The 19,660-nt window shown below is 41.5% G+C and overlaps 1 protein-coding gene across 1 annotated transcript in view; it reads left to right on the forward strand.

Moving 5' to 3' along the window:
* Positions 1-18,873, forward strand: part of MAPRE1 (microtubule associated protein RP/EB family member 1) — a 29,070-nt gene extending 10,197 nt beyond the window's left edge. The window contains exons 3-7 of the mRNA XM_079784329.1: positions 3,684-3,829; positions 6,218-6,425; positions 9,570-9,691; positions 14,409-14,561; positions 17,135-18,873. Of these exons, the coding sequence (XP_079640455.1) occupies positions 3,684-3,829; positions 6,218-6,425; positions 9,570-9,691; positions 14,409-14,561; positions 17,135-17,191 (686 nt within the window). The 3' untranslated portion in view covers positions 17,192-18,873. The remainder of the gene's footprint in view (positions 1-3,683; positions 3,830-6,217; positions 6,426-9,569; positions 9,692-14,408; positions 14,562-17,134) is intronic.
* Positions 18,874-19,660: the final 787 nt, after the last annotated feature.

Here is a 19,660-nt window from a genome sequence, read left to right on the forward strand (position 1 = left end):
ACAGAGTTGGTAGGTTGTTCAAGATTCACTACATTCTGTAGTTCCCTGCTTTGGAAAGCTAGACATCAAGAAAACAAACCTGATCACAGAGAATGATTTTGATGAGGGATTGCTTATTTCAAAAAGGGATACTGGTTGCCTTTTGTCACCCATTCTCTTTTTCCTCAGGTCTGTTCCCATATTCAGGCCCCTCCGCACTTTTCCAGGGGCCCAGCATCGTGCTTTGAACATGCCAGTTGTCCCTCGCTGAAAGAGTTCTTGGCTCCCCTCTCTTCTGCCTTCTCCGCCCCAGCCTGGCCTCTCCATTGTTCCTGTGCTGCACTGAATAGGAGAGGTGTTCACATGCTCCCAGGCAAATGCTAGCTTTCCTTTTCCCCCAGCTATAAAACAACTTGTCAGTTACCACATTCTTAACCAGGCCTACCCCACTTTTTCTCTTCAAGTTGACTCACTTTTTCAGACACTCCAGTTGGGGCCATGATTTCACCATTCTAGTGTCGCAGGCCTGAGAATCATCTGAGTCTAATTCACAAAGTTCTGTATGTCTTCTGAAGGGTGTTTCAGATCCAGCCCCTTATCAGTTTGCCCACTGCTGCCACAGTGGCCCCTGACTGGGCACTAGGTTCCCTCTGAGTTCCCCCACCCTCACTTCTCTCTTGTTCTACCACATTAGTCTGCAGCCTTTCTAAGAGACCTTTTATTTTTTAAAATCCTCACTGGAAGATAGATATATATATATTTAAAAAAATTTTTAAATTGACTTGTAGAGAGAGAGGAAGGGAGAGGGAGAGAGAGAAACATCAGTGTGAGACAGAAACATTGATCAGTTGCCTCCCAAGAAACTTTTCTTCTGATTATAAGTGATTAAGTCTTTGTTATTGAAACATTAAGAAAATCATAACCATATTCCACTGTAATGCCACAAGTTAGTGACAGTTACTGTTATCTTTTAGCTGCATTTTTTCTTAGTTATGGCTTTATTTATTGAGTGCTTATAGGCCAGGCACTTTCCAAAGTGCTTTACATCTATCACCTGGGAGGTCAGGAATATCCATACCATTTTACACATAGATAAGTGAAGCAAAGAGAGGTTAAACGACTTGCCCAAGGTTACTCATTTTAGTTGTACTTTCAGTATTTTCCTATAATTTTTAAATTTAATTGACATAATGTATATATGATTTTTATTTTTTTGAATAACTCAAAGTCTTAAAATGGTTTAAAATTCAAAAGGAACAAAAAGATAAAACAATGATAAGTCTTCCTCTTAACTGGGTCTACCAGCTACCCAGTTCCTCTCCCAGAGGAAACCAGTGTTATCAGCTGGGTAGCCAGCCTTGAGAGAGAGTCTATAGTCTGTGTGTGTGTTTGTGTGTGTTGTGCACCTATTCTCCCTTTCTCACAAATGGTAGCATATTTAATCACAGTGTGTATTCTGGAGAGTGTGCCATATCCATATATCATCAGATGCCATGTTAATTTCTTTTATGGCTGGAGTACTGTAATTTTCCTTGGATCTGTTCATGTTAATGGACATTTAGTTTGTTTCCAGTCTGTTGGTATTACAAATTGTTGCAGTAACATATACAAACATGTGTCGTACAGTTTTGTTTCCTACTTTTAAACTTACAATAGGATTATTTTTCCCACATTAATTTTCTTGATGACTTTTAATGTCTGCATTAATGACTCCTCACAGTCCTTTTTTTCCACACTAGAGGCCCGGTGCACGAATTCGTGCACAGGTGGGGTCCCTCTGGGTGGCCTGCAGGGATTGGGCTGAAATCCACAGTCCAACGCCACCTGCAGCTCCTTCCTGCCGCTCCCGCTCATCCCGGGCCCACTGTGCCTGCCACAGGCTCATGCCCAATCAGTCTGGATCAGGAGAGGCTCGCGCTGCCACAGCAGTGCTCACCAGCCATGAGCCCTGCGTCTGGTGCCTCCCAAGGGGAGTGGTCTGTGGGATCGGGCTGAAATCAGCTCTCCGACATCCCCCGAGGGGTCCTGGATTGTGAGAGGGTGCAGGCCAGGCTGAGGGACCCCACTGGTGCACAATCAGGGCATGTCCAGCCCATCTCGCTCAGTCCTGATCGGCTGGTCCCCAGCAGCAGTGTTATCAGTGTTGGAGCATCTGCCCCCTGGTGGTCAGTGAATGTCATAGCGACTGGTTGACCAGTTGACTATCTGTCCCCTGGTGGTCAGTGCATGTCATAGCGAATGGTTGAGCAACTTTAGCATATCATTTGCATATTATGCTTTGATTGGTTATTCGGTTGTTCTGCTGTTTGATCTATTTGCATATTACCCTTTTATTATGTAGGATTAAAACATATTTGTTTTTATTGATTTCAGAGAGGAAGGGAGAGGGGGAGAGAGATAGAAACACCAATGATGAGAAAATAATCATTGATCGGCTGCCTCCTGCACACCCTGTACTGGGGATGGAACCCACAACCCGGACATGTGCCCTGACCGGGAATTGAACCGTGACCTCCTGGTTCACAGGTTGAAGCTCAACCACTGAGCCAGGCCAGCTATTTCCACACTTTATTCATCCTCTAATGACTCAAGCCTTACCTACTCCCTTAAGCCTGAATACTCATACATTTAGTAGTCATCTATTTCCTGCCTGTTTGAGTTAAAACATTGAGAGTTCTTAACCTGGAGTTTTCTGGTAGGGGAGCATCTGTTCTGTGTAGAATGTTGGCTGCAGCTTTCATCTACTTCTCCAAGGGACCCTTGACCCAAAAGGGCTGAGAGCCAGTGCCCTTGATAATATTGCAAGCTTTTGGAGCAGGGGCCACACAGTGCCCTCGTTTTGTGTTCTCTGCTTGCAGCACAGATCCTGGTAGGGTGAGGCTGTGGAGGTTAGTGAGATTTGATAGTTGATGCCATGACACAGCTAGTCCTACCTACCCTAAGTCTGTCTGCATCTTTAAGCCACAAATTATGTGGGCCTGTTCTGTGGAACATAGTTGGGACAGTGGCCATTTAAGAGGAGTCCTCTTCTAGCCCTGCTTGGGTTGCCAGCCTTTGTTATTAAGGCAGAGCCTAGAAGGAAATCCTCTTCTATTGATGAGCACCTAGATTTCTTCCATATATTGGCTTTTGTAAATAATGCTGTAATGAACATAATTAAATTTATTTAGAAATGTAAAAAGCTCAGGAAGACAGACATCTTAGAAAAAAATTCTTTTAAACCCCAGAACATGGATCTTTGAAATACTTGGGAAATCCCTCCTCCTGCTCATGAGGATGAGGTTATGTCCTTGGGAAAAATCAGAAAATGTCAACCTCTGTTTCCCTTTTCTCAATTCTATGCATTCTTTAAAAAATATATATATTTTTTGCAGTGGTCATTTTATTATGTTTCTAATAAAAGAGTAGTTTTAAAATTTCATAGAAACATATTCCTTTTCCTCTCATTGCCTTCTAAGTCCCTTCACTGTCTTCCAAGTTGCAAGTGTGTTGAAGAACCGATCAGGCAAAACCACAGTCTTGTTATAGATTTTAAAAATGACTTCGAAGTCAAGTGGTATTGAAGCTTTTAGGTATTGTAGGTCCACTTTACAACTTTTAAAATTGTACCTGGGTTAAGGGGCTTTGGGGTAAATTTCCCCTGCTGCTTTAATAATAACGTTTAATGACTTATTGCATATTTTGTTCTTCTGTTGTTCATTCAGGGGCTGCCTATTGTCAGTTTATGGACATGCTGTTCCCTGGCTCCATTGCCTTGAAGAAAGTGAAATTTCAAGCAAAGCTAGAACATGAATACATCCAGAACTTCAAAATACTACAAGCAGGTTTTAAGAGGATGGGTGTTGACAAAGTAGGTAAATTTTATTCTTTCATATAAGGTTGTTTCTTGACTAGTGATTGTTACTAAGGATATAGCTGCTGGCCCATGACTTTGGCATGTTCTTTTCCCATTTAAAAAAAATATATATTTTATTGATTTTTTACAGAGAGGAAGGGAGAGGGAGAGAGAGTTAGAAACATCAATGAGAGAGAAACATCTATCAGCTGCCTCCTGCACCCCCCCCACTGGGGATGTGCCCACAACCAAGGAACATGCCCTTGACCGGAATCAAATCCGGAACCCTTGAGTCTGCAGGCCAACACTCGATCCATTGAGCCAAACTGGATAGGGCTCTTTTTCCAATTTATATATTTTCCTTTTCTCCAGTTATCATAGAATTTACTGGGAGCAAAGTTTTCCTCTATCCTCTCCTACCCCAGTTCCCTTGCTATGTTCTTTCTTCATAGTGAAGTTAGCAACCATCTATAGGAGTCAACCTGTTTAATCTCTGTTACTGAGATCTAACTCTTTAATATCTGGATTTAATTCTGTAAAGCATAGAGAAGATTCTAGAAATACTTGCTTTGTAAAAGCAGGATACAGGGACGATCCCTGTGGGTTGGGAAGTTTCCTCTTGCCCCCCAGGTTTTTGAAGATACCCTCAACCAGGCTTCATTAGGACAAATATTATCCCTGTTTTAGCAGATAATAGATTAGAGTCATGCGTGACATAATGAAGGACCACCTATTGACATGACAAAGCTAGGTGAGAAGTCCCTGTCTCTTAGTGACATTGCAGCATGTAGTACAATGCATTAAGTGTTGGTGGTGCTGGTGTAAATAAACCTACTGCTCTGCCAGTCGTATAAAAGTCTAGTATGTAGTACATATAATTATGAATAGTACATAATCCTTGATAATGATAATAAATGACTCTGTTACTGGTTTATGTATATACTATACTATTTAATGGTTATTTTAGAGTGTACATACTCTTTCTACTAAAAAAGTTTGCTGTGAACAGTATGCTGTGTCATGCCTGCAGCAGCTTCATACATCCTGTGTTTACCACATCTCTTGCATCATTCTCTCTTGTGCTTGATTTGATCTGTGAGGTTTTGTATATTTACGTTCTGTGCAGGCTTATAGCCTAGGAGCAATAGGCTATACCATATAGCCAAGGTGTGTAGTCAGCTGTATCATTTAGGTTTGTGTAAGTGTACGCTGTGCTGTTTGCACAGTGATGAAATTGTCTAACGATGCATTTCTTTGAGCGTATCTCCATGGTTAAATAATGTGTAATAATTGCAAAATTAAGCAATTTCTCTCCTCACCCATTAGAAGGGTTTTTCCTTTTAAGCCGTTTCTTGGGGAAAATTCGTTTTTAGTAAAGCTTGTAATCACCCCCTAATTATTTTGCTTGTGTGTCTGGTTTTTGTTTACTTTGAAATCAGTCTTTATTTTAGTTTTGTCTCTGCACTATATAAAATACTCATGTGTATTGTAAGAATATCATTTAGTTGCCAGGCATAGTGTAACTAGGTGCAGCTTATTATATACAGTAATCTATCTTTTTCTTTTTGTAGAATTTAAATTTTTTTGAATAAGGTAAATTTCTAAAGTAAAAAGAGTATGGTGCATTGATCCCCCATGTACCTCAACAATTATCGACTCATGTCTAGTTTTGTTTCAACTATACCTCTACCCCATACAAAGTAATTTTATATTTATTTGCTCAGAGGGGTGGATATATTTCAGATTATTACATATATTATTTATAAAAATACCATTGCAACTGGAATCGTTGAACGTAAACTCTGGCTAGTAGTCCAATGACTTAAAGTAATATCTGATAACACAGTATTCTTGTATAATAACAAAACTTACAGAATCCTTAAAGTGTGCTTTAATAGGATTGTATTTACTTGAAAAATACACCATTTTGTAGAAATCTGTCCTCAGACTGATTTTGTGTCTTGACTTACTTTTAAGACAATTAATTTTTTTTTAACACAGTTTATTATAGATACCTGTGGTTAGTTTATGCTCTGGGTTTTATATTTTATGACAGGCACTGTGGCCATGCAAGTTACACAGGAGACTTACTTTTTATAGTGAAATGACATGTCTTAGGATGTGCTTGGAATTGTGCTTGTCTATGATACTTGTTCCATTTGCATTTCTGATTCCTTTTGATGGACTTGGAGGGGGCGTGGTAGGTAGAACTATTCTGTGGAAGGCAAACTGGTTAAAATTTGCTCTATAAACGTTCAGGGGCTTACTTTATAGTAAGTTCTTGCCTCTAAACTATATTTTTTTCCTTGGCAGGCAGAGCTTTATATTGATTGATGCATTGACATGTTTGACGCTTTCCAAGCCTCTTGCTTTGAGCTAAACAGTCTTGATGTTTCTTTGCAGATAATTCCTGTGGACAGATTAGTAAAAGGAAAGTTTCAGGACAATTTTGAATTCGTTCAGTGGTTCAAGAAGTTTTTTGATGCAAACTATGATGGAAAAGACTATGACCCTGTAGCTGCCAGACAAGGTCAAGAAACTGCAGTGGCTCCCTCCCTTGTTGCTCCAGCTATGAACAAACCGAAGAAACCTCTCAGCTCTACCAGTGCAGGTAAAAAACCATATAGAAATATCAATTCCAAATAATAGTTTTGCAGGTATTTATTCATTCATTCAACATTTAACCAGAATTTTTGAGTAGCCATAGGCTTAGGGAGCTTAAGGATAAGCCTAGTCACAGCCATGTGGCAAGACCATGGAATGTGGCATCAGGCTGACCTGTGGTTGTTTTTAGGTCTCTGTAACCCTGTGTGAGCTACTTGACCTGCCCTATAGTTTCCTCCTATATAGAACAGGAATTTGAATATGTGCCCCAGAGAGTTGCTTTTGAGGCCTGGATGAGTTATTGTATGCAATTTTGCCAAGGCTCTCTAGTTGTATGGAGTAGAAACCCTTCAGGTTAACTCACATAAAAGAGCTTCGAACACAAGGACATTATACAGAGCCCAATAACAGTAAGACCTGAGCTCCCAGGAACTGAAGGAGCTTTCTAGGTCTCTCAGGGACTGTTCTTGGCTCTCTGCATCATTATTCTGTCTGCAGATCAGCTTCCTGTACATTACTTACAGCTTTCCTGCCCTCCCAAGAACTTTAGCTGTTAAGTGGCTTTGGCTTGCTGTGATGCCAGCAGAATCTGGGAGGCAGGGGTGGGGGTGGGGGGCTGTTTTTTAGAGACCTTCTCTAAAAAGTCTTGGCCTGGAGGTTTCCCAAAATGTGTTTGTAGTAGAATAGTTATAGAGTACTAGAGGCCTGGTGCATGAAATTCGTGCACATTCATAAAAATTACCTGTCAGTCACCCTGGTCCCCTCATTCCAGCCTGCGCCCTCTCCAATCCAGGACCCCTTGGGGGATGTCTGACTGCCAGTTTAGGCCCGATCCCCTGCAGTCTGGATGTTAAACCGGCAGTCGGACATCCCTCTCACAATCCGGGACCATTGACTCCTAACTGCTCACCTGCCTGTCTGCCTGATCGCCCCTAACCGCCTCTGCTTGCCGGCCTGATTGCTCCTAACTGCCCCCCCGACCCCCGCCGGCCTGGTCACCCCTAACTGTCTCTCCCCCCCAGCCTAGTCGCCCCCAACTGCCCTGCTCTGCTGGCCTGGTCGCCCCTAACTCCGCGCCGCCCCCCCCACCCCCCCACGCCGGTCTGGTCACTCCCAACTGCCCCCCCCCCGCTGGCCTGGTCACCCCTCACTACCCCCCTCTGCCGGCCTGGTCGCCCCTCACTGCCCCCACTGCCGGGCTGCTCACCCCACGCAGCCTGCTTGTTCAGTCGTTTGGCGTCCCTCACTAACCCCACTGCTGGCCTGGTCACCCCACGCAGGCTGCTGTTCGGTCGTTTGGTTGTCCCTCACTAACCCCCCTGCCGGCCTTGTTGCCCCATGCAGCCTGCTGTTCAGTCGTTACTGTGAGGGCATCCTGACCAATTTGCATATTACCCTTTTATTAGTATAGATACATATACTTTGGGGGCAGGGTGGATGTTCTACAGATGCTAATGCCTCCTTTTCAAGAATATCAGATAAGGTCCCATTATACCTTGAGAAAGAGGCTGATCCATCTGGTAGGAAGAGAAGAACATTGAGTACATTTAAATTTTTATATGATCTGATATAAATGGGATCATAGAATATGTGTCTTTTGTGTCTGTTTTTTTCATTTAGCATGTTTTCAACATTTATCCATGTTGTAGCATGTATCAATACTTTATCCCTTTTTATGGGTGAATAGTATTCCATTGTATGACTAGACCACAATTTTATATATTCATCAGTTGATTATTTGTGTTGTTTCCACTAACTATTATGAATAATGCTGCTATGAAGATTCCTATACAAGTTTCTTTGTAGACATGTGTTTTCATTTCTCTTGGGTATAATGAGATCTGGGAGTATATACTCTTAGAGCATAATTATTGGGTCATATGGTAACTCTGTGTTTAACGTTTTGCAGAAATACCTGTTTTCCAAAGTGGCTGAGCATTTTGCATTCCCATAAGCAGAGTATATGAAAATTCTGATTTCTCCAAGTACTTTTATTTCTTAGCTACTTAGAATGGGGAACTGCATAGATAAACCTGTGCATTTCACATTTCAGATGTGGCTAACAGGCAAGTGGAGACTTGCATTAAGCATTTAGTCTTTGGGATAAACTTATTAGTGATAAACATACTTGAGATGATACTAGAGATCATCCAGAGGTAATGCCTATTACCATATGGTTATTGAATAATTTGGGGTATCAGGAAAATAAGATATTTCTAAGTCTGGCATAATGTATAAGCTTTCCAGAATGATTGCTGAATGAATGAATAAAATCATGAATTATACATTTGCCGTGAGGTAGCCCAGTCTTGATTATTTTAACTTGTAGATAGGTTGGCTCCTTTACTACTTTCTCCTTATCTGCTTTCGGCTACTACCACTGAGAGAAGTTTGTAAATCCTGGTCACTGTGCTCCTTTTCTCTCCTAATCCTTCTAACCACCTTCTAAAAGGTGAGCAAGATATGGGCTTTGAAGTAATTACTTGTAAGAGCAGTCTACCACCCCGCTCTTCCAATACAAGGAGTCTGACGTTCTGAGTTCGGAGGCATCTTACTTTCCAAGTGGGGAACTGTGAGTGCAGAGCAACAGCTGGAACTGTGAGCTCACTACTGGCATGAAGTATGCTTTTGTGCTATGAAGCTGACCTGCTGGTGGATTTGGTTGGAACTGGATTAAGGTACATCAACTGTGTGTGCCTCTTTCAGATATAGTTCTATTCACCACAGCACAAAAAGACCTCATAGGAGGACTTACTCCCAGCACAAGAGATTGTGGCTAAAATTGGTACTTTGCTACCAGGATAAAAAACCATTTTGGGCAAACTTGGGGGTATTGTCATACATGCCGGGCTCTCCACATTGGGTTCCTGCATTACTGTGAAGGGAAGCCTCCTCTTGTCATCTGGTGTTTTGTTGTTGTTGTTTTTTAATCCTTACTCGAGGATATGTTTATTGATTTTAGAGAGAGGGAGAGAGGGAGGGAAAGAGAAACATTGATTGGTTGCCTCCCATATGTGCCTCAACTGGGAATGAAACTGGAAACCTTTTGGTGTACAGCTGATGCTCCAGCCACCTGAGCCACCTGGCCAGGGCTGGCAGGTTCTTTTTGGTTTTGAAATTTCTGCTCTTAAAAAAACCTCTGATCTCTCAGCTCCACAGAGGCCCATTGCAACACACAGAACTACTGCAACCCCTAAGGCTGGCCCAGGTGTGGTGCGAAAGAATCCTGGTGTGGGCAATGGGGACGACGAAGCAGCTGAATTGATGCAGCAGGTAGGTCCCTCCTGTATCCCAGACTGGAGTCATGTTGGTGGAAAGGATACTTGCTGCACTAGCCAGAAAAGGCTTGTTTGTGTTCTTGTAGGAAGACCCACTTTGTCTGCTTGCTGAAACAGTCATCGTCCTGACATGTGTGAGCCTGTCAGGTGCTATGTGGGGAGCAGTGTGAGTGTGGAGGTAGAAGAGGGGTGTCAGGCATTTCTGAGATCTGTTAGTGTGACAGAAACCAATGTCTTAGTTTGGAAACCCACCTATACAATAGAACCCTGTTGAATGTCTCTGGAATGCTGTTAGGATTCCGTGGGATTCAGAGTATCTTGAATTTTTTGTTCTGAGAAAGATAAAGGAGATTTTCTTTCTGAGTAATATTTAAAAAGGATTTTACAGTTTCTCTGCTGAAATCCAAGTTGAGAGTGGAACTGATATGAAAAGCCTATTCTTCTGTTCTTAATAGGTCAGTGGTTTGAAATGTCTTCTTTAGGATTAATTAATATCCTGAAGATACATGTCAGGTCTATAGATCAGAACAAATTTTAGATTTTTAAACATTTTCTCACAAATCCTGGTAGTTATTTTGTTTGTTTGCTTTTGAATGATTCTCTTGATTAACCCCACTTTTAAAATTGCAATGCTTTGTCATCTTAGTGAATTTGAGTTTGGACTCTTTTACTTTCCCAAAAGCCACGTCCTAAAACCTGGGGGTCACAACTTCATGTTAATCCTGACCCAGTCCCTGCATCTAGGAAACCAGGATAGAAACGCCTGCCCAAAGATCATGTTTTCTAATTTATTCTCTAATTTGCATGTGGTTCATGGTCCTAGGTGCCTGAGGAGTGTCAAGGTGACTGGGTCACCAGCCCCATTAGTGTGGCTGCTTTGAGCATCCCCTCTGGGTGCTGTCACTAAAGTGTAGAAGTTCTGGAGACTAAGGAGACTTCCCTGTAACTGTCGGTGTTCAGGCCTGGATGTACACAGGAAGCAGTCTCAGAAGACTGGGTGACCAGCACAAGGCTGATCTCGAACCCTCAGGAGAAGAGGCAGAGGCGCAGCGGTGTCCTGTATGAGGGAGCGCAGGCTTTGGGATGCATAGATTTGAGGACTATCCTGGCTCTGCCACTTGGAGCAAGTCAGTTAATCTCTCTGAACTTACTGCCTCCTGTGAAGTGGGCTCATCATACTTTGCTCACGAGAGTTGAGTGGATTCCATGAGCTGATGTTATGTCAGGTGCCTGGAATGGTGTTGGGATAAATAGGGTAATGGCAGTTGTGGTTATTATGGTTCCTGTTCCTTGTCTTGATACAGTGAGATAGATCTTGAAGTGTTTTTTAAAAGTTCACAGGAATAAAATATTTTGCGTATGAAATAAGTACACAAGTGTTAATACCCTGTATGGAACACTCGAACATTAATAGCAAAACCAAAAATAGTTCACACTTTTAGAGTGCGCATGCCATTATGTTATTAAGCACTTTAATTTCACTTTTACATTAGCCCTATGAGGTTTTACAGATAAGGATAGTGTGGCTCGGAGAGGTTAAGTAACCTGAGCTGGGATTTGAACCCAGCTCATACTCAGCTGGTTCAGCCCTGTCTCAGAAATATTTTGGTCTGCACAGGGTTATTATTATTATTATTATTTTTAATACATATTTTTTATTGATTTCAGAGAGGAAAGGAGAGGGAGAGAGAGATAGAAACATCAATGCTGAGAGAGAATCATTGATTGGCTGCCTCCCGCACAACCCCCACTGGGGATCGAGCCGCAACCCAGGCATGTGCCCTTAACTGGAATTGAACCTGGGACCCTTCAGTCCAAGGCCAGTGCTTATCTACTGAGCCAAACCACTAGGCTGCACAAGGTTTTAATTAATTTTTTTTTTTTTTAATATAAAAGATTTTAGCTTCTCTCTAGGTTGCCAAAGGCTTTCCCACACCCTGTTACTCCCTTGGTTCATTACATGAACTTTCTGGCCCCTGAAAATATTTGAATTTGTGGCCCTAACAAAGGTGTGGAGGTCTGGGGTTATGACCAATAGGAGAAATAGAGCCAGATGAGTTTGTTAGGATAAGAGAAGAGTCTATTCTATACAAATTACCTTGTACTGTTCATATCATTGGGAGATCTGCAGCAATTCCACATTCTTAAGTCATTCTTGAGAAATTTACCTTTATTTGATTTTATTCCAGAGCAACACTGTTCAGTAGAAACAGAATGTGAACCAGAAATGTGAGGCACATATATAATTTGAAATTTTCTGATAGCCACATTAAAAAAAGGAAAAAGAAACAAGGTTAAATTAACTCTAATAACACATTACCCCATATATCCAAAATATCATTCTGACATAATCAGTATAAATAATTATCAATGAGATGTTTTACATTTGGAAGCCCACATTTCAAGGGTTTAGATAGCCACGTGTGGCTCATAGCTGCCAAATTGGCCAGTGCAAGTCCTAAGCATTCTTCTTGGGGGCTTCTTAGATTATGGCTATTACTTTACTACAAGAGAATGTTCTAAGAGTGACATTGATTAGTAGCCACAGATTTTTAATAACCTCATAAAGAAGCATTTAGAGGAGTGCCAAGTGACATAGTGTGTACTTCTGAGTGTTTCTTGTGGAATCGTAGTTACTGAGTGATAGTGAGGAGGAACGCTGCTTTGGTCTTATAGGTGGGGCCCAGAAGGCTGGGTTCCGGTGCCCTGGATGATGTGTAGGCCAGAGAAGGTTTTAATGATTTGTGAGGAAGGCACTAGTGAAATATGAGCCAGCATACCTTTTTAAGGTATTTTGGTTTCCCTTTCCTTCTTGGTCACTAATGTGATTAGAAGGCCTCTTCCCAGGCTTTTGGATCTTGCAACTGAAGATCCAAGGCAGCTTCCTATTGCTGGGGTTGGTCAACTCTTGCCCTTCTATCCCTTTTTGTATTGCACTTTGAGGTAACTGATAGTTTAAGGAAAGGCAACCGGCAGCAGTTAAAAGCAGGGGTGGGGAGAATTGAGGGAAATGGACAATTTAGTTTTGTTTTTTGTTTTTGTTTATCTTTTTTTTGAACAGTTTAGTGTAATCTGGTTATGGGTAATGGTAGTACTTTATTGAAACTTTCATTTATTTTAAAAAGTGATTTCTGTGGTTGATAAAGGTATTTCTTTATTTTTCTGATGTGGTCTGTTCAGGCCTTTTATGATGAACATTAACATTAAATCTTTGATAGCCCTAGCCAGTTTGGCTCAGTGGATAGAGCGTCGGCCTGCAGACTGAAGGGTCCCAGGTTCGATTTCAGTCAAGGGCATATGTCCGGGTTGTGGGCTCGATCCCCAGTGTGGGTGTGCAGGAGGCAGCTGATCAATGATTTTCTCTCATAATTGATGTTTCTCTCTCTCTCTCCCTCTCCCTTCCTCTCTGAAATTAAAAAGAAGTCTTTGATAGAATGGTCTTGCTGGTTCTAGTCTTCTGCTCCACATCTCGGGATGATTCTTGACTGCAGGTTATGAAGGGGGAACTAGATAGGGCCAGTACTGATCCCTCTGGTTTTGTCTGGCTTCTTCATCAGGCTGTAGGGAAGCTAGATCAGCTGTTCACTTCAGTTTTTGCAGCTATGAGTTCAGACTAGATTTCTGTAGTGCCTTCTGGCTCTCAGATTCCCTGCTATCCAAATTGTTCCCATCTGCTTTACCTTTGATTTCCTGGCTTGGTTTTCCATGTGCCCCTAGCCTGTAAGTTCCATGAGGATTTTATGCTGCACAGTAAGCCTTGTAATTTACATTTAGTGAGAGTTAAAGTGAATTCACATGTCATAGATTTAAATATACTGGAATGAAGCTGCACCATGCTAAAAATACATAAAGGACCGGGAAAATGGTTATGACTTTTATTACTCTTGGCTAGTTAAGAGTCCTGGCCTAAGCACTGAGATGGATTTCTTTGTTGTCCCTTTGTGGAACTGAGAGCCCCTCAGTGGAGCTCCTAGAAGCTCCTGCTGCATGTGTGGTGAGCAGATGAGATGCTCAGTGGAGGGAGCTAGCAGTGGAATGTGGTGGGGTTTGTTCCCTCCCTCCGCTGTCTTCTCTCCCTTTTCAGACTCTTCAGAGAGAGACGGGGGCCAGGACACTCCACAGAAGATGTTTTTCTTTTGAGTTAAGGATCCCCCTCCCCCCAGTATACAGGAGGGGTGGAAGGGAAAAACCACTGAGTTTTCTGTGCCCAGGCCTCCCTAAGTCCTAGCTGTCTTTGGCTAGTATTAGTCATCTTTAACTAGTCTTCCCCTCCTGGCTTGCCATTTCTACTCTGTCCCCTGGACCAGGCCCTCTGTTTCCATTGACCACCACATGCAAAAATATATGAACTTGATTGATCGATGGTAAGGACTCAATTTATGATTGAGTCCTGGTGGGGTGGATTTTGCTTCTATAATTGTCTCAGGCTCCCATAGTTTCTTCTCCTAGATCTTTTCTCAATCCCTAAGAAGTTCCTGAATGTTCATGGCGGTATCTGCCCTTTTGTGAGAATTATTATATTTAAGGTGGCCATGAACAAGCCCGTGTTATTTATCTGGGCCTGGAGAAAATTGATACTAAACTGAAATGGGTTTTTGTCCATATTAGAGAATTTGATGAAAGACCACATCTCCTTTTGGGTTAGATGTTTGTGTGATATGTTACTGGTACATGAATGCCAAGTTTCTCACCCTTCTTAATGTCTTGTGCAGGTCAACGTATTGAAACTTACTGTCGAAGACTTGGAGAAAGAAAGAGATTTCTACTTTGGAAAGCTAAGGAACATTGAATTGATTTGCCAGGAGAACGAGGGGGAAAACAACCCTGTATTGCAGAGGATTGTGGACATTCTCTATGCCACAGATGTACGTTTTGACATGAGGATATTTGCCATTTTGCCACCTAAGAGAAAATGAATTTTATCTGGTTGGTTTTGGCAAACTCAGTGCTGATGCTTGTCGAGTTCCACCATAGCGTTCACAAAGGACTTCATCTTTGACTCTTCAAAGTCAGCCCGAGGGCACTTCTGCCAGCTCCAGCCTTTGCCTTGAGGTCTGTGAGCCCTTGAGGCAGGAATAGGAAGAAGTAGGTGGCTGGTTTGCCCTGCTTCTGTAGTTTGTGGCTACTGATAGGTAATGAGTGCCACTAAATGATCATGCTGCACCATCCCCTCTCCACACCCTGCAGCTTAGAACTCTCAGCCTGAGTTGTTGCCTCCATTTTATCAGGGCTCCTTGCATGCTCTGGAGAACCGAACCAGGCACGTGGCTCCTTTTTTGTGTGTGCTGCCCACAGCTGTCAGAGTTTACCTTTGCTCCTCCCTCCCAAGATTGTGTCTGATTCCCATTTCCTCAAAGTGCTTTGTGGTCAGGTTTATTGGGAATCTATGTGTTTACACAGCCAAATCTGCATATAAATTAAATATATATATATATACACACACACACATACATATACACACACACACACACATTATTGATTTCAGAGGGGAAGGGAGAAGGAAAGAGAGATAGAAACATCAATGATGAGAATCATTGCTCAACTGCCTCCTGTATGGCCCCCACTGGGGATCGAGCCCACAACCTGGGCATGCGCCTGGACTGGGAATCGAGCCGTGACCTCCGGGTTCATAGGTCTATGCTCAACCTCTGAGCCATGTTGGCTGGCTGAATCTGCTGATATTATTATATTAGCTGACCAGGGAAGACTGATTTTTCTTCGATTTAGGTTTTGGTATCTTGATGTATCCACTGTTTAGTGGCTATATTATAATTTTTCTGCATTCCTAGCAAGGTCTATAGTATATGTCTAAGTACTTTGTAGTATATATGTAGTATACTAGTACAGACAGAAGGTTTATGCTGTTATTAATACTGTTCTCCAAACATATCAAGTGAATTTGAGGGATTAAAATGACTGAAAAGTGAATAATTTGTTAAATAAATTCTTATTTCAGGCTTGCTCTGTGCCAGATAATGAAAACAAAGATGAGGATATAGGGGTTCTTGTTCTAGTCTGAGTATTTTTTTTTAAAATATATATTTTATTGATTTTTTACCGAGAGGAAGAGAGAGGGATAGAGAGTTAGAAACATCGATGAGAGAGAAACATTGATCAGCTGCCTCTTGCACACCCCCCACCGGGGATGTGCCCGCAACCAAGGCACATGCCCTTGACCGGAATCGAACCTGGGACCCTTGAGTCCACAGGCCGACGCTCTATCCACTGAGCCAAACCGGTTTCGGCTAGTCTGAGTATTAATTTTATTTTATTTATTTATTTTTTGAGTATTATTTTACTTGAGTCATATCTAAGTAAATTTGGCCATAGAGATTTGTTAAAAAAAATAAGATGATGGTTGAAGGGAAGTCTAATTTTTTAAAATATATTGATTTTAGAGAGGAAGGGAGAGGGAGAGAGATAGAAACATCAATGATGAGAGAGAATCATTGATTGGCTGCCTCCTACATGACCCATACTGGGCATTGAGCCCGCAACCCAGGCATGTGCCCGTGGCCAGAATCGATCCTGGGACCCTTCAGTCTGCAGGCTGATGCTCTATCCATTGAGCCAAACCAGCTAGGGTGGGAAGTCTAATTTTTATGTTATTGCAGCCATTAGTATATGCCAGAATGCCCTAGAGCTGGTGTGAGGTGGGAGCCCCAAATCTGATTTCCCATGATACTAGTGTTGGGTCAGTCTTGCAGCTATTTTTGTACAGACATGTTTATGTGTAAACACTTAAAACACCCACAACACTCCTACATAGCAGGCATAGTTTCTAAATGCAGTCAAAGGAATGTATAAAGGAAAAGCTGCCTATAGACAGTTTATTGAGTAGTGATGGTAGTAATGAAATTTATGGTGACCTTAGGGATTGTTGAGGGTAACTTTTTTTTTCATTTTCTTTTTTTTTTTTTTTAATTTCAGAAAGAGGAAGGGAGAGGGGGAGAGAGAGAGGGGTAGAAGCATCAGTCATGAGAGAGAATCACGGATCGGCTGCCTCCTGCACACCCCTTACCGGGGATCAAGCCCACAACCCAGGCATGTGCCCTGACCAGGAATCAACCATGACCTGGGTTGACACTCAACCACTGAGCCACACCAGCCAGGCTAACTTTTTTTTTTTTAAACAATCTTATTGAAGTAGAATTGACATAATGAACTGCACATATTTAAGTACAACTTGACGTGAAATCATCATCATAATCAAGCCAATGTATAAATGTCCATCACCATTTGATTGTGCTCAGTGTTTGTATTTTGTGAGATGTGATTCCTCTGCCTGAGGAATAAAATAGGGGTTCCCTGGCCTTAGGCCATTAAATGCCAAGTGTGTGGTAGAGGCAGGACTTTAAATTTGAGGAAAGTGAACCCACATTAGAAGCTTATCATTCACTGTTGAGTAATAGCTTTTCCTCTCATTTTCCTATTTTAGGAAGGCTTTGTGATACCTGATGAAGGGGGCCCACAGGAGGAACAAGAAGAGTATTAACAGCTTGGACCAGCAGAGCAACATCCTAATTCTTCACTCCAAATCATGTGCTTAACTGTAAAATACTCCCTTTTATTATTTTTAGAGGACTCACTGGTTTCTTTTCATAAGCAAAAAGTACCTCTTCTTAAAGTGCACTTTGCAGAAGTTTCACTCTTTTTTCAATAAGTTTGAGTTAGGAGCTTTTACCTTGTAGCAGAGCAGTATTAACATCTAGTTGTTCACTTATGGAACAAAGAGGCTGACCATGGGCTCACCATATGGATGCTGGTAACACTGATTGCTGGAGAAGGTGTTTTTATGTGATACGCTGAGGTGGATACCTCAGTAGCGAAATGTAAAGATTGATTTTAATTTTAAGCTAATGTGAAATCTTGGCAGAGAACGTTTTAATAAATGAATGCCTTAAGAGTATTTAAATTACGTTTGCATATTTTAAAATATAAATTTTAACCTGACAGGAGAGTTTGTGTGTTGCCCTTGTGTCTGGGAAGGAAGGGCCAGACCTTGGAACCTTTAGAACTTGCTGTTCACAGGCCTTGCAGGGCTGCTTGAATCTTCATAGGCCTAACCTTGGCCCAGAAGGAAAATTTAAAAAGTTGCTCTCTAAAGCCATTTGGTGTCCTTGACCAATTGCATCTCTGCTAAGAAGCAAGAGGCATTGTTGGCTGAATGAATAGAGGGTATGTTTCAGCCCTGAGATATTTGAGTTGAATAGCTTGATATTCATTGAGCATTTCTCTGATGATTTTTCCAGTTACCCCTGAAATTTCTGTGTATTGTGTTTTTGGGAAATGAGGTGTGTTCAGTTTTAAAATCTAACAACTACTTTTGGGGACTTGCCCACATCTCTGGGATTTGAATGGGGGTTTGTGTCCCACTTTGCTGTCTTTTAAGTTTACATTTAACACGTTTTTCTGCATCCCTTGCCCACTGGGGACTCCTCTTTGGCTCCTTAAAGTTTGCTGCTTAGAGTGAAAGCTCAGCAGGCAGGTGATCATGCTGCAAGTTCTTTTTGGACTTCTGACAAAGGGAGTGATCAGTGAAGGCCATCGCTACCTTGAGATCTGCAAGGCTGGGTGTTTTTGGTACCTGCTGTCCACAGCCCTCCACTGATACCAGAATACTTTGCCAGTGCACTAATCTCTTTGGAGATGAAATTCGTTAGTGTGTTACTAAATGTTAAGTTTCTTTTGCAGAAAATACAGTACCATGTCTGAATTAATTATTAATATTTAAACTATTTCATTCCTTAACACCCCTAATTTGCTTTGCCTACAGCCTATTCAGTTCCTTTGTTTGGCAGAATTCTGCAAAATGTGTGTCACCCACTACTGAGCTTGTTCAGCCCCTGATGTAATTGTATTGATTTGTTGATGGTGGTAGTTTGTCTAAAATGTGTGTAGAAAGCAGGTATTTTATAATAAATTGTTGTGTAGTGCATGCTCTGTGTGAAATTCAGAGAGAAACCCAGATTCAGTGATTAACAATGCCAAAAATGCAAGTAACTAGCCATTGTTCAAATAACAGTGGTGCTATTTCTCTTTTGTGGCCTTTAGACTTTTGTTGCCCTAAAATTCCATTTTATTGGGAACCCATTTTCCACCTGGTCTTTCTTGACAGGGTTTTTTTTTTTTTTTCTACTTTAAGCAGTTTCTAAATAAAATTCTGTATTTCAAGAGTGTCATGTCTTCTGAAATTTGTCTTGCCCTGGTATGTGTTCTTTTAGGTTCAAATGATAAGGTACTGATACTTCTTTCTTAAATTAGTATTGATCTTTTAAAAATCTTTTACTGTTTTTCAAATGTGCTTATTTCTCAGCCTATTCCTTTCTTCTCTAGTCTTCATATTATATTTTTCAGCCTCCTGCTGTTGTAAATTCTCATAATACTGTGAGAGGTCTTTCAGAAGTCAAGGATTGGCCAAGCTCCTGTGAAAATAGCCTTTTTAGTTTATTTCCTCCTGAGATATACAGCAGGACCATGGGGAGATACTTCTTTTTTTTTCTTTTTCTTGAAAGTATATTTCAGAGGCCGGGAGCACAATCTTAATCTATAAAATAAACATGAAAATTTTCACCATTTTTTTAAAAAATAAATATATTTTATTGATTTTTTGCAGAGAGGAAGAGAGAGAGATAGAGAGTTAGGAACATTGTTCAGCTGCCTCCTGCACACCCCCCACTGGGGATGCACCTGCAACCAAGATACATGCCCTTGACCAGAATCGAACCTGGGACCCTTGAGACCGCAGGCTGACGCTCTATCCACTGAGCCAAACCAGTTTCGGCAATTTTCACCATTTTTTTCTCCTTTTTAAAATTCTCTCCTGTAAGAAATGAATTCAAAAGGAGACTTGCTCCCATTTTCAATACGAAATAACAAGTTAAATGGGTAGAGGGCAGTTTTTTTGTATGATCTTTAGAGTATACCTACCACAATTTGGATGCTATGTAAACCCAACTTGATG

Source organism: Cnephaeus nilssonii (assembly GCF_951640355.1).
Source record: "Cnephaeus nilssonii genome assembly, chromosome: 11".
Taxonomy (NCBI): Eukaryota; Metazoa; Chordata; class Mammalia; order Chiroptera; family Vespertilionidae; genus Cnephaeus; species Cnephaeus nilssonii.